Here is a 15,936-nt window from a genome sequence, read left to right on the forward strand (position 1 = left end):
CGTGAAACAGAACACTGTGTACCTCAGTTCTTTCTGCTCAACCACAATGAGTACGCACTCTTGTTGATACAGCCACATTCTTTCACCCCCCCCTTTCCCTAATTTAGGGATTTTTTTTTGAGGGGAGGGGGGCTGAGGGAGTAGTTCCCTGCCTACATCCCCAGGAAAACCTGTGGTAGCTCTCACCACCTCCACCCTCACAGATGCAGACTGTGACTGTTTCCCATCAGCCGGGATCATTCCAGCTCAACTTCAGCGTCTCATGCAGACTTCAATCAGGGCTTGCGGTGGACGTCCAGCTATACAAGGTTTGGTATGTACTGTTTTCCCCATGTTTGACATGTTAATTTATCCAACACGCTGCATGCCAAGTTACCCCCTCTGTTTTGTTTTCCTTCACAGCAAAGGTTTTGTAATAGCCTGTGTATTAGCTTTACAGCTTTTGGCACCTGGAGCGACATTGTGCTGCTTCTTATACTCCGAAGAAGGTTTCTCAGAATTGCTATGCAACACGAATGGTGCATGAGCACAGTATGGACAGAGTACCCACTGTGAGCTGCTGTTTATGAAAAGTAAACACAAAGTTCACCAAAAGCAGCTTTTGTTGCTTCTCTTCCTCATCACTCATTTTGATTTCACTGCTTTCATTTCAAATCAAAGACCTACATAAAACAAGACTTGTAGCCACTTTTTCAGTGGCAAACAAACAAGTTTTGAAATGCGTGGTGCTTTAACCAGGAGGTAATTCATCATGTGCTTAAAGTGCCAGTTTGACCTCTTCTTGGCTCTGCTGTGAATTTATTGGTTGTCAACATACTGCGTGAGTTATGCTGCATGTGAACTGTGCCGCTGCTGCAGATGCCTGAATCTAATCTATACAGTGTGGAGCTCAGACCACACAGAGCAGATAGTTTAGGTGAAGGGATTTCTGTGCAGGTAGAACGATAATGCAAACGTGTGTCTGGGTACTAAAAGGTATTTTATCTTCACACTCTTGAGATAAGATGAAGTTGATCCCCATCAGGAAATCTGCTTGGGACAAAGGGACAAAGTGTGAGAGGGCAGTTTAACGATGTAAACAGAATAAGTGTGTATCATACTCCCAATCCAATTCTAGTCCCACCCCTGATGTCACCAGTCCTGTGCAAAAAGCACAACACGTGTACTGTTACCAACTACTCGCATTTTTATTTCCACAGAATGCACAAGCAGCATATTGTACACAGCATTTAGGGATTTTTAAGTAGATGATGACGAACAGGTCCTTGCACAAGTTCTGACCAATAGGAATAGACAGTGTACTTGAATGAGTGTACATGAAACAGAGATGGTCACATGGCTCTTTTGTTGTCATGTTTTTACTCCATGAAAATATGTGATTTTGTGTGTCCAAGATAAACATTCCCACTCACAAGATTGTCCCACTCCCTGCTAGCAGGGGGAAAGTGCTTGTGATTTGTTTGGCTTATATTGCTTATTTACTTGGCTGAAGGGACATTTGGGACCTTGGATGCATTTATCTAACAGACTGCTGATTAATTTGCACTCTTCTCACGTTAACCCCTGCTTTAATTGATTGTGCTTCACCCTGAAAAACAGTAATTTTTGACGTTTAGCACAGACAGCACCTGGAATAGAGTCCTTCTGGTCTCTTATATATCATTTAATACTGTATTCGTAAAGTGTATGATACAAGTACATATAGTCCGACATGACAGGCCCAACCTTACCCATTATTAAGAAATTGCATTAACAATATCATTTTGATGAATTGACATCAGTTTGTTATTCTGCACAACTGAATGAAGAAGATAAGATAAGAAAAGAAAAGAATGGATCAAAGTGGAAAGATGGAAGGTCATTGAGGATCACTATGACTGAAGCATGAACTCGAAGCTCAGCGCAGAAACAAACAGGTTGAAAGGCTAGTAAGAGAAGAGAAGAGAGCCTACCTGGAGGAGCCGAAAAAACAGCTACGAGCAGTCAACAAGGAACTGCCCACAAAATCCCAAACCTGTGCTGCTGTCCAAAGTTTAGAACCAGTTAAATCATCAAAGACAAACATGGACTCTACTTACCACTGGAAAAGAAGAGGAAGAAAGGTGGAAAGAACACTTCAGAGAGGTTCCCAGTAAAGACCCCCCCTACAACCAACAGAGACACAGGAAGCCACGGATGGACATCAACATCAAGCCACCAACAAAAAGGGAAATTACAGAAGCCATCAAATCATTAGAAAACGACACATGCCCAGGTGCTGATATTCTGCAAGATCATCATACACTCGATGACATCAACCCTGGATGAAATGCAGCAGGACAAACAAGCAGGATTCAGGACAGGCAGAGGGTGCGCAGACCAGATCTTCACTCTCAGGAACACTCTCAGGTCATTGAGCAGTGTAGTGAATGGCAACAACAACTTTAAATGAACTTTATAGACTTCCAGAAGGCTTTTGACAGCACTGACCATGATAGCCCCTGGAAAATCCTCAGAAGTTATGAAACCTCCTCACATATTGTTAACATCATCCAGTGAACAGCTTTTCCTGCACTGCAGGGGCAAACACAACCGGCTTTGCTGTAGAATCTGGAGTCCACCAGGGGTTTGTAGTGTCAACACTGTTATGCAACCTCCCCATAGGCTGGGTCACATGGAGAACAGCAAGAAGAATTTGATGGACTCTCTATTCCACCCTGAAGACCTTGACTTCGCCAGTGATTTCTCTCACATGCACACCACAACTTGTAGGAAAAAACAGTCAGATTCCAGTCTTATGGCGATAATACCCAACCCAACATCAATACACCAAAAGAAGTAAGAATAAATGAACAGATCATAGAAAACCCCCTAACTTCACATACCCAGGAAGCACCATTTACTATGATGGGGTAACCAGCCATGCATTCTGAATAAAGAATGAATAAAGCACATGCAACATTCACAGGACTAAGAAACACATCTGGAAATCGAGCATCAACAACAATCACTCAGCAAGATAAAATCCATGCAACATTACAGAGGTGGACATGGATTGGACATGTGCTTAGAATGGAAATAACAGGAATTCCTATGGTTGTGTTACATTGGACCCTAAAGGGTAAAAGAAAGGAAGTAACTTGGCAATGGACCATCGAGAGAGAGCTTCAATCCACCAACAAAGCTGGGGAACCATGAAGGCCAGAGACAGACAGGCCTGGAGGGACGTTGTTGCTGCCGTATGCGTCAGCCGGTGAAAAGGGACTCACTGACGGAGTGTCAGTAAGGTCTATGGAAACTGCTTTTTGGGTATAATAATCAGCCTAAACCTCCAAACCACAAACTGTAGAAGTTTTAATCTTTCGCACTGCATGACAGGAGCACAGAAAGCTGTTAGCATTTGTCTTATTCTAGGGATATTTTAGACAAAGGTACAGAACATTATTTCCAGATGTTCGTATAGCAGTGACTGTGGTGTTACCATCATGAATATCCGAAGGATCATTGGATCCCATGCAAATAATATCTAAAAACAGATGCCTACATGCAAGATTGTTGTGTAGCTTCAGTTCAATTCAGTTTTCTTTATATAGCAGCAAATCACAACAGAAGAGGATATAGAGCTGGTGCAGACCAAACTCTCTTTCTACAAGGACTCAACGCTTCACTCTTGAGCAAGCACTTGGCAACAGACACAAGGAAAGACTTCTTTTTAAGAGGCCGAAACCTCAAACAGAACCAGGCCAGAGTGGGCGGCCATCAGAGAGAGAGAGAAGGCAAGAGAGGGAGGCGTCGGGGGGTGGACGGAAATGCAATCATAGTAACAGTCACAGTGCTAATAACAGACTTTTAACTAATAATAAAGTAGTGTATGGAATATATATGTAGAATATATAGCATAGTATACACATTTATGACTTATGTATATGTGTGATATATTCGTAACAGAAAGCACGTTGTCTACTTTGGTAGCTCTTCATATCATCAAGAAGCCCTGCTGTCTTCTGGAATATAGCTGCAGCATCAACGACGCTTTATTAAACATTGACTAGCATTTATGACTGCAGATATATTTTATTTGAAAGATACAGAGATTACAAAAAGGTCATGGTTTCACGCGTCAGTTCTGCAGTTGTAAATGTTACTGAATCATTGATAGGAACATGAGTTGCGGACTTTCAACCGCAACCCACCGTTTTCAACAGCAGATAAAGTTCGCTCAGCTGTCACGGAGACGCATCAGCTGTCATCATGTGAAGGCATGTGCAAGGCCAAAGGTCAAGAATGAACTTCGATGTTTCCTCTTGTAATCCATTACTGCGGGACATTACTGCGGATACTGGCTACTCCTGATGTTTCTCCCACATGTACGGTTCGATGATTAGCTGATGAGGTTGTAGAGGAAGCATGCTATCAGAGAGGAAGGAAAGGGGGGGGAGAAAAAATGGCTCACTCAGGATTCATGTCTAAATGACAAAATAGACTGTGAGTTTGTGTTATCTTCTCTCATATACTGTGCATCTGTTTGCTTTATACCAGCAGATATTACCACAGCTGATCACTGTGCAGTTACTCATTACGTAAAGTGAGTTTGATATACAGGAGGAAACTGCCAGCAGAACTACTGTATGTCATTGGTAAACTTACATTGATTTCTATTGGTAGGAAGGTGAAATTGTGCTTTTAACTTGTCATTCTTACATCAGTGGACAGTTTCTTTCATTAAGAATAAACTCCAGGCTAAACAGAGGCACTAACAGAGTATCTATTATAGGATAGTGTATCTAGTGTCTGTAGTGTATCAGTTAGGATTACATAACAATACCATAGTGATGGGAATAGTAAAGTCTATAACCTTTTGTTCTCATTAAACTGCTCATACATGAACAGAAGTGATAGAATGGTCTGCTTCCTCCTCCAGGACATTCTTTGCTGTTAAAAAAAAATCCAGATGACATGTTGTACGGACCATTGTCCACCCAGCTGGTTATTGTTTTATGACAGATAACTGACACACCCAGAGGAGATAATGACAAATAAAATGGAAATACTGCATTCAGGAAATATGTTACATGACGTACATGACATGATGCAGTGATGGCATACAGGAACACAGGTCAATAATAAAAAGGAGAGGAATCAATCATTCTGTTCAGCCCCATCTGTCAGCTCTGGCTAGCTACCACATATTCTAGTGGGTAGTGGTAATAGTGCAGCTAGTATCATTATCATATTCATAACATTAAGCACCAGCTGTATTACATTGAGGTGAGTACAGTGTCAAAGCATCACTTCTTACAAACAGTGTCAATGCATGTTTTAGTGAGTAGGCCTATTATTAATTAGCCACACAGGATCATGAAAGAGGACTTTGCACACCTGTTGTGAAATTATCAGCATAATTACTTGCTCCATGTTCCGTCCAAAGCCATCAGTCTACTCCTGCTGTGAAACTCTAAACGCACATCAGACCTAGCCTGACACATATTACCAGTATCCATAAAACAGCCATGAACACAGAGTAACAGTGTGAGCTGTCTTTCCTAAACTGGTGTTTATTCCTGCAGTTTATATAGCCTTCATAAAATCCAGGGCTCTCACCAGAACAGGCAGTTTTTCTTCTTGGAACAATGGTCTTCCACTCTTTACTTTTGCGATTTGTACAGTAGGCAAAACAACTTCTTTTTATTTTTGTTGATCTTCTCATAAACTCTCAGTCATTTTGGGTTGTTTTCTACCCCCTTCCTATCATATAACCCATCTATGATACCAGTATTAAACCAGTAATAATAACCCTAAGCATGACAAAAGAAAAAAGCAATAATAGAAAGGACTTGAGCTTTTGACTTTAAATTCTAGATCCATCTTGGATCTTCAATATACTGCCAGCACTGCTCCCGAAGCAAAGTCATCTTTTTGCTCCCACGTTGTCCAGTGTACGTGGAAATGGCGACAGCTGGCAACCGTGCTTTACGCCACCAATCACAGAACTTTTGCAGCATGGAACACTTTGCAATGCATGTTGAGAAACCTCTGTGGAGGGCCTCTGTGAATACAAAAGTAGTGTAAAGGAGTTGTGAAAAAAAAGGTAGATATCCTGTGATGTAATGTGCATTTTTGAGAATTACTGAAAATGAATGACTGAAATGTAATGATTTACTCACATGGAATAATACTGTAGCAACCAGCTTTGATCAACAGTGACTGTGCACCATCACTTGACATTTACTAATCTAAGACGCTGCTGAGTTGCAGATTAAATAACCAAGGTCTTCCCTTCTTTCTATTTCTCCTTAGGTGTAAACATGTCTTTTTTGCCATGTTAATATCTCACCCATTAACTGTGGAGGGAACAGACCTGCTGTGCTGGACAAACACAGACTGAGACTCCTCAGAGTTCTGCTCTGATCTCCTGGATCGGTCATGGGGAAAGTCTACTATGTCAGTAAAAATGTGGGCCTCGGGATGCTTGTACTGGCAGCGAGTGCTCTGGCTACGATCATAGCTCTGTCGATTGCCTACGACAAGGAGAAATCCAAGAATCGAGGCAAGCCTGGAGATGGAGCAATGGACAGCACCAGCATGCCTACACCCCCAATAACCCCCTTCATCCCGAAAGAGCCCTGGGACCACTACAGACTTCCAGTCTCCCTTGTTCCTGTCTCCTACAGCGTGACCCTGTGGCCCCGGCTGGAGCCCAATGCAGAAGGCCTGTTCATCTTCACTGGACGTTCAGTGGTGGTCTTCAGATGTGTGGAGGAAACAGACCTCATCATCATCCACTCCAACAAGCTGAACCTCACCACTTTCAATGGGCACCATGCTAAGCTGACCGGCCTGGGTGGAGCCACTGCGCCCACTATACAAAAGTCTTGGCTTGTTGTGAGGACGGAGTATCTGGTTCTTCAGCTACACAGCAGACTTGCTGTTGGAGCATCATATAGACTTCACACTGAATTTATGGGGGAGCTGGCTGATGACCTGGAAGGCTTCTACAGGAGTGAATATGTTGAGGATGGCGTGAAGAAGTAAGCAATGACATAGTCGTGGTGCACCTTCATTGTGCTCTTGACAGTGAGAGTTCATTTTCATGGTTTCAATGTTCTTCTTGCTAGGACTTTGCACGGTTTTGCTTGGTTAAAGTCTATCTTGTTTTCATGTTTAATGTGAACATTTTGCAGAGTTGTTGCTACCTCGCAGATGCAAGCAACGTATGCCAGGAAAACCTTCCCTTGTTTTGACGAGCCAGCCATGAAAGCCGTCTTCAATGTCACCATCATCCATGACAGAGCCACTGTGGCCCTGTCTAACGGCAGGGAAATCGGTTCGTCTTCGAAATACAAAAAACCAGTCCTTTCAAATCGTTGCTACATCTTAATTCTCTGTTGTATTTGGGGCAGGACAAAGGTCAATTGTTAAATTTAAATAAGAATTAAACAACATGTTGAAAATAAAATGTTATTTAAAGTAAGTGCAATACAAAGCACAAAAATGGTGGTCGGCATAAGATGCTTAACATGTTTATAAGAGCAAATGACAGAAACGTGAACAAATGTGTTATGTGTCTGGCAGTTTCATTGTAAATAATTAATAACTAGGGACATGTATTAGAAAATCAGCAACTAGGTGCTGATAATGCTAATGTGTGTCAGAGTGTAACTGTTCCCCTCTCTGAACAGACACAGCAGACTCTGTCGTCGATGGCTTGCCTGTCAGAGTGACTACTTTTGAGCCCACAGAGAGAATGTCCACGTATCTGCTGGCATTTATTGTCAGCGACTTTGTTAGCATTCAGTCAACCCAAAACAGCAATTTGTTGGTAAGAAATGTTTGTTCCCTGTGTCTGTTTACATCAGCAGTGAGGTCAGCATACAAATGAATTTGGATCATAGACCAAAAGTACAAACAACCAGTGTTAATGATGAGAAGGGTCAGAGGTCACATCACTATGTTTCTGTTCCGATGTGACCTCAGAAAGCAACAACAATCTTTTGATGGAGATTATTCGTTATCTGGACTAAAAGCCGCCAAATTCCTTGCAGGTCCGAATCTGGGCTCGAAGAAAAGCCATAGCTGACAGGCAGGGTGACTATGCTCTGAATGTTACAGGGCCGATCCTTCACTTCTATGAACACTACTACAATGCAACATATCCACTCTCCAAGTCAGGTGGGTCACCTCTGCATTGACATACTTTTCCTGCAAAGGCAGAAATATTCATCTCATTTCCTTTGTGGCACTTCGCCCAGCATTCAGTCTTTGCTGTCGGAAAGAAAAATATTTTGTGCAAGCTTTGCACATTTGATGTTGCACATTTTAACCTGTATCTAGAAGGAAGTGGAATACGTTTCACTTTTTAGATCAAGACAGCCAAAAATGCTGTATTGTCTCTGTTGTGCCAAGCTCCATTTAAAAACCTGGGTTATCAGCAAACATATATCTCATAATATAACTGATCAGTTCATCAATCGAGTCATAATCCACCAAACTGCATGTCAATCTCAGTTTTCATGTGGATAGTGGTAAACCAAACTAACCCTTTGTCATACCAAGCAGTGGTTGGTGGATCAACTTAATGCTAAATTTACCAGTGTATCCTTATTAGGTGGAATAAATGAATGTGTTTCTGAATGTTTTTAGTCGCTGGGTGTGACATTCTCCCCATTCAAGAGCACATGCACATCATTATGGATTTTGATGGTCCATTGTGTTCAAGATATTTCTGATGAGTTTGATGTTCTTGTCCTCCCCAGATCAGATAGCTCTGCCTGACTTCCATGCAGGGGCGATGGAGAACTGGGGTCTGATCACATACAGGGAGACGGCCCTGCTCTATGACCCCGTGTTATCCTCCACGGGGAACAAAGAAAGAGTTGCAACTGTAATCTCCCATGAACTTGCACACATGGTAGGCCATAATATTCCAGCCAAATTATTGTCATCACATCAGTTTCAGCGCTCTGGAGAAAAAGGAAAAATCGCGTTGCAATCAGGACATTCATGTGGTGCAAACTCAATCTCAGCGAGGCTCCTCCACTCTTATGAAGAATGCAGTAATGTTGTAAACATAAATTTAGCTGGAGTGCTCAACCTCCCTTTGCAAACGTTCGATGACAGACAAGCACCTGGGGACAAATTAACCCTGCTCGCCTTTAGATGCATTTAAAAGTTGATGTCATGAGTGTTGTGAAATTCTGTACTTCTGTGGTTGGGAATTTCAGCTCTTAATGTGTTGTGTTTTTTCAGTGGTTTGGCAACCTGGTGACTCTGCAATGGTGGAATGACCTGTGGTTGAACGAGGGGTTTGCGTCTTACGTGGAGTACCTCGGAGTTGACTACGCTGAGCCCACCTGGAACATTGTAAGAGCCACGCTTGTACTTCAAAGACCTCTCGCACATATGGGGCAGAAAGCATGTCTTAACTCATCTCTCTGCTCGGCTGCAGAAAGACCAGATCATACTGTACGAGGTGCACAAGGTGTTTGCTGTGGATGCCCTGGCGTCCTCCCACCCGCTGTCGCGCCGAGAAGAGGAGGTCAGCGACCCTGCTCAGATCAGCGAGATGTTCAACACCATCTCCTACAGCAAGGTCTGCTCGTGTGACAGAAGTTTATAGAGTATCTGATGCAGGATCTTATGCAGACATACAGTTTTTGTTCAAATTTTGCCCTTATACATTTTTCATAGAAGTATTTTAGGCAATATTGATGAAGCTGTTTCTGTTCAAGACAATTTTTACTTTTCAGTGTTCGTCTTTAGACACTTGTACCTGACTGGTTATTTCTCTTTCCCAAGAAAATGCATTTAACCGCTCAGAAAACTTTAACACCTTTGTATCTGAAAATATTCAGTATGACCGATGCATGAGTCAGTTTGAGTTTTGAATCTTTTTCCATTCCCCCAGGCCAAGATGTTGTCATTTTAATCTGAATAGCCATATTGCACCATTGAGCCGTATTGCGGCCAACCTAATACTTCCTTTGGGTTGGAAGCAATCTTTCGCTGTTATCAGAACTTCGAGCCAATCAAATTCGTGTGGTTTCTGTTTTTGCTGTTTTCAGGGAGCAGCTGTGCTCAGGATGCTGTCAGAGTTCCTCACTGAGCCTGTGTTTGCCAAAGGACTCAGTGTGAGTAGTAACTCTGTTTTAAGGCCTCCTCACTGAACTACTGCTGCCTGTGTGTGCGTGCGTGTGTGTGTGTGCGTGTGTGTGTGTGTGTGTGTGTAGACATGTGTTACTTATCTTGTGGGGACATAAATCTTTTTACACAGTCACATTGTGGGGACTTGCCTTCCTTATTAGAACAAAATGCAAGTCCCCATAATGTAAATCATCATCATCAATTTTAGGATGAGGGTTGTGTTAAGGTTGGGGTTAGGTTGAGTGTGGTCTGTGGGTTTGACGAATCAAACCAAATTAATTTTATTGTTGTAGTGGTTTGTGACTGTTTAAACGTGTTGTCTAATGCAGCTTTAACTTTCTGATTACAGTGCAGGCAATGTTTTGACCGTTAACTGATGCTTTACCTGCTGTTTCTGATGGTTTTCTCTTCTCAGTCTTACCTGAACACATTCGCCTTTGGCAACACAGTGTATACAGACTTGTGGGACCACCTCCAACAGGTCGGTACAGTTAAAAACCGTCTCAGTCACAAGTGTGCTGTGCATGATTTCACCTGACATTGTGTCCTTGTGTGTGCATGTTTCTTCTTAAATTCCTGCTACCCCCTGTTTGTTGTCAGGCAGTTGAAAACACACCAGGTATACATATTCCTCACACCGTCCACGACATCATGAACCACTGGACTCTTCAGATGGGCTTCCCAGTGGTCACTATTGACACCCGGACAGGAAGTGTCACCCAGAAACACTTCCTGTTGGATCCAGACTCTGTAGTGGACAGGCCCTCTCAGTTCAAGTAGGAATCACTTTTACCTTATCCTGTAAGTTCCATGTAGACAATAAGTGTTGAGATTGATTCCTCAATACAGTATCTGCCATTTGTCAAATGTCTACCTTAATAAAACAATATTGGCTGAAGCACAAACAAAGTAGTTATATGTCTTGGACACTATAATATTGTAGCTCTCAACAAAAGCTCTGTAAGGCTGCACTGAGGCACAGCCAGACTTCAAGCTAAATGCTAACAATGGTGACATGCACAAAATGACAATGCTAACATGCCAATGTTAAGCAAGTGTAATGCTCCTCATGTTTGCCGTCTTAGTTTAGTGTGTTAGCAGCATGCTAACATGCAACATCATTTGTAACTAAACAGAAAGTAGAGCTGAGGCTGATGTCATTCATTTTGCAGGTATTGGGTCAGAAACCAAAGCATTACATTTTGACCTGATGGGGTGCTACATGAAAGGCACGAGGGTCACCAAAGATCTCACAATTCATCTTGATGGTGACGTCAGTGTTTGTACCAAATTTTATGGTAATCCATCCAACGGTTGTTGAAACATTTCCCTCAAATCCAAATCGCTTTAAAAAAGTCAGAGGATAACCAAAGTCTGCAGGATTCGACCTCTGGGGACCATACACACATGTGACAAATTTCATGGCAATATATCCAGTAGTCCAAAAGAAAGACAGACCAGCATTGCATTGCCATCCCTAGAGCTAGCATGGTTAAAAGTCAGAAAAGTTAGACTTACTCACTCACTGTCTTTGCCTCTGTTTCTGTCCAGTTACACGTGGTTTGTCCCTATTAAATGGATAAAGACAGGCAGGGAGCAGCAACAGTACTGGCTCCTACAAAAGACAGGTAACATAGCAACATCCACCTCTTTTTGATCAGAGCAGCACATTAAAGAAGAAAAGACTTCCTGCCAGAACCACTCGTCATGGAGGTAACTGATTTATTTTCTTGTTTTGACATGTTTCACCAGACAGCCACAGTCTGATGAGAGTGTCAGGACAGGACTGGGTGCTGGCGAACACCAATGTATCTGGGTACTTCAGGGTGAACTATGATCTTGACAACTGGGATCGTCTCCTCTCCCTGCTGGACACCAACCATCAGGTGACTCAAGTTCATGTTTGAGTGTATTTGTCATTTTGTCATTCCAACGCACAAGTGGCTGCTGGATTCGGGTACGCTGGCCAATCACACAGCCGATACCGGGGTTGATGTGCACATACTGACAGGCCAATCAAGTAAAAATGCATTTTGATGCTTTCTTCTACAGAGTCGAGCCTACCAGATGGCAAAGTCTGCATGAAATAAACCTGCTATATGAAACGCATTTGGACTTTATTTACTTCATTTTGCTGGCCTATTTCCTGTTCTGCACATGTAGGATTTCAGAGTTTTTATTAGCTGTGTTTAATCATAAACGTGTTGGTTTCATTCTTGCATTTTTCTTGCATTGCATTTTAAGTTGGTCAGGCTTCCACTATTACATGTGGTTTGTGAAACTGCAGACCCCAAGACCGTGTGAGGGACAAAGTTATTGTGGCTGTTCTGTTCTGCTTAAACACAGGGCTTGGTTGTCCACGTATGTGGATTTTAACACGCATGTGTTATTTCTTTCAGACTTTGTCAGTCATCAACAGAGCGCAGATCATAGATGATGCATTCAACCTAGCAAGGTAAAGAAAAAATGTGTTGAAAGTATTCAATATTCGTCACACATTGTTTGTCTTCAAAGAATGCAAAGGATTTGTTCCCTTTGTGTAGAGCCAAAATAATCAATACAACATTGGCCCTGAGAACTACTAAATACCTGTCCAAGGAAAGAGACTACATCCCCTGGGAGTCAGCTCTGAGAAACCTCGACTACTACATCATCATGTTTGACCGCACTGAGGTCTATGGAGCTTTACAGGTTAATACTGCTTTCCTACTAATACTGATGCTGCTCATTCTGATACTAAAAGGAGAAGCCTATGAAGTTAAAGTGCAAAGCGACTGGACATAAAAACCAGTGTTGATATATTTTTTATTCTAGGCATACCTCAAGAAACAAATCAAACCACTTTTTGAGCACTTCAAGACGATTACAGAAAACTGGACCAAAGTGCCTGCAGGACATACAGACCAGTAAGAATTCTTCTAACAGAAGTGACTTCACGTTTGGTGACATCATTTAATTTAACAGAATATTTAATTTGGATTTCCCTCCATATGCCTCACACATATTGGATATTGTCATGCTAAATTGCAGTTTTTTTCCCAGTTTTTTCAAACATCTCCCTCCTCAGGTATAATCAGATCAATGCTATTGGAATAGCCTGCAGTATGGGTGTGGCGGGTTGCAGGGAGCTGATCCAAAGCTGGTACGGACAGTGGATGGAAAATCCACATCACAACCCGTGAGTAAGCACTTCAAGTCATTTCTTTCATGTTTTCTTGTTTGTGTTGTCTGTGTTTATTCGCCCCAGACGTCCAGTAAAACCGCTGCGCAAACGTTAGCCTCAGCTAGCCAGCATTGTGCACGCTGACTGCATGTGAGGAGCGAGCCTGTGTACCTGCTCTTCATCTTCTAATCAGCTGTGTGTTTACCTTAACATTGGTCAGGATCCATCCGAACCTGAAAAGCACAGTTTACTGCACTGCTATAGCCTCTGGCGGTGTGGAGGAGTGGGACTTCGCCTGGAGAATGTTCAAGAACGCCACTCTTGCATCTGAAGCATCCAGGCTCAGGTCGGCCATGGCGTGCGCCAAAGCACCCTGGCTTTTGAACAGGTACGCACGACATCCACATTTTTGGGAGCATCTTCACTCTGTCACATTGAGCCTTTTTCAGACAACTAGTTTCACTTGCTTTTCCATAAACTGTCTGAACACCCCTGTCAAGCTCAACTGACTTTGCTATTTTAAGAAGAGTCAATAATCCTGATGGCAAAGTAATCAACCTCAAGAAACATGTCACCCTTCTTACAGGCTCCAGGTGTTTACAATATTCAACCATCTTCACCTGATTTTTCTTCTGAAATGAATTCATTAAAATTGTGTTTTGAGTTATGATATCTTTGTTGAGCCAGGTATCTGGAGTACACGCTGGACCCAACTAAGATCCGCAAGCAAGACGCCACCTCCACCATCCAGTACATCGCCCGAAACGTTGTGGGGATGCCGCTGGCCTGGAACTTCGTCAGAGAGAGATGGGGCTACATTTTCCAGCAGTAAGAGCTCACTCCTCCTCACAGGGATGAAGAATATCTAATACACAGAATCCACAGCAAAAGTTGTGTACAAGTTAAAAATGCTGAGGACTTCTAAGTGGAAATGTATCTTCTTAATCTTCCTCTCACTTACTCAGCCAGTTTGAGTATGCAATCATTTCCTCAATCCTTCCCAAAGCAGAGTTAGCTTGAAAAATAGACCAGTCTGTGGCGATGCAGCATGAATAACCATGTATTAAGAGCTGACTTTTCATGTGGCCAGCTGTGACCACACTTTACTTGCTCTTATTTGCTGCCTTTCTGTTTACAGGAACACGCATGTGATGGTTTCCCAGAAAGATGTTAATGAAGTCAACAGCAGGACGTGCATGTTTTCCTTCTGTTGATCAGTACATCTTGTAAGTGAACAGCATCTGTCTTTTTTGCAGGTATGGAAAAGGGTCATTTTCCTTCTCAAATCTCGTCAGTGGAATCACAAAGAGATTCTCTTCAGAGTTTGAGTTGCAGGAGGTACGTCGCCCACTCAGGCAAAGGCACGCTGAAATACGCACTCTGTTTCCCCGAGGGTATTTAGAGGAAAAGAAAGACGAAAAAATGTAGAAATTCAGTTTCTGTTTTTTCTGTTTTTTTCTGTCACTCTCCAGCTGAGGAAATTCAAAGAGGACAACCTCCATGTTGGTTTTGGCTCAGCCACCTTGGCCCTGGAGCAGGCCATAGAGAAGACCACAGCCAACATCAAGTGGGTGAAGGAGAACAAAGACCACACGCTGAAGTGGTTTACTGAGGTGTCCACATGAGAACGCTTTGCCAAAGTGACACACCCTTTTTTTGTACTGTCAGGGATTTGTAATGAATGACAATCACTATAATCATCTGGAACAACGAATGACTAAACTCTTTAATTGGTAACAGTTGCGCAAAGCGAACAGGTGTGACACAATACATGACTGGACATCAACTTCAAGGATCAGACGTAGGAGGAACAGTGGACCTCATGTCACTATATATCAGTACATACTCGAGTGGAACTCTCACCTCTACTTCATGATCATCATAGAACAAAAAAGATTGTTTTCACTCTCACTAATGCATTCATCTGTAGTGTGCCTTTTTCTTTTCATCACCTCACATTATACAATATGTTGCTGCTTACTGTGACAAATAGAAACATGCGGCATTTAACCACCAGAGCAGCTTCAGCGTTCACTGACATCCATTCTACAAGTGATCATGATGGAATGTGAACTTCATTCGGCATTTCAAGTTAACCGCACACACACGTGTGTGCGTCCCTGCAAATGTGCGACGACTGCTTTGCTAGGCAGATTTTTTTTACCAACTCTGCTTAAGCTTCCCGCAGCCTCTTCCATGTTAAAACATTCTCAGCACTGGATATCTTTGAGAATCAATTTGCTCTTCGGTGGTAGAACAGAAATGTATTGTAAAAAGGGATCTTACTGAATAAAGCTGCCTTGTTTGATTTTTATTAGGCTTCTTGTTGTCTGTCCTTTCTTTAAACTGATTAGTGATTAGATCACAACTCATTACACTACACGATGTACTGATTAACAGATTTTACAGACGTTTTACTGACTTTTTATGATGTATTTAAAGATGATAAACAAAAGGCCCGCCACTGAATATACTGGTCAAAGTTAATATACAAGTTAGGAGAAGCACTGTACAGCCTGTCTGAACAGTTGTGTGAAGTCTAATGTGGTTTTTGAGAAAATTACTCAAGTGACATCACCAAGGTATCTAGGCTCGGCCTTGTAGAATGCAAATTTAAAACAGGAAGCTGAGTTTGACAGACAAGCAGGTTTAGC

The 15,936-nt window shown here is 42.4% G+C and overlaps 1 protein-coding gene across 2 annotated transcripts; it reads left to right on the forward strand.

Moving 5' to 3' along the window:
* Positions 1 to 211: 211 nt before the first annotated feature.
* Positions 212 to 15,576, forward strand: LOC121603912 (aminopeptidase N-like). 2 transcript variants are annotated; one of them, XM_041933211.1, is made up of 21 exons: positions 212 to 313; positions 6,277 to 7,007; positions 7,161 to 7,303; positions 7,659 to 7,798; positions 8,022 to 8,148; positions 8,733 to 8,887; positions 9,226 to 9,339; positions 9,425 to 9,568; positions 10,041 to 10,106; positions 10,535 to 10,600; positions 10,720 to 10,895; positions 11,671 to 11,747; positions 11,872 to 12,005; positions 12,519 to 12,574; positions 12,663 to 12,810; positions 12,934 to 13,025; positions 13,187 to 13,297; positions 13,503 to 13,670; positions 13,970 to 14,110; positions 14,539 to 14,620; positions 14,755 to 15,576. In XM_041933211.1, exons 2-21 carry the CDS (start codon positions 6,403 to 6,405, stop codon positions 14,905 to 14,907), a joined length of 2,898 nt encoding a protein of 965 aa, XP_041789145.1. In that variant the 5' UTR covers positions 212 to 313; positions 6,277 to 6,402; the 3' UTR covers positions 14,908 to 15,576. The 2 variants fall into 2 exon arrangements, with proteins under 2 accessions (XP_041789145.1, XP_041789154.1); XM_041933220.1 differs by having other exon boundaries at positions 234 to 308.
* The last annotated feature ends 360 nt before the right edge of the window (positions 15,577 to 15,936 follow it).

This window comes from Chelmon rostratus, chromosome 1 (genome assembly GCF_017976325.1).
Source record: "Chelmon rostratus isolate fCheRos1 chromosome 1, fCheRos1.pri, whole genome shotgun sequence".
In the NCBI taxonomy this organism is placed as follows: domain Eukaryota; kingdom Metazoa; phylum Chordata; class Actinopteri; order Chaetodontiformes; family Chaetodontidae; genus Chelmon; species Chelmon rostratus.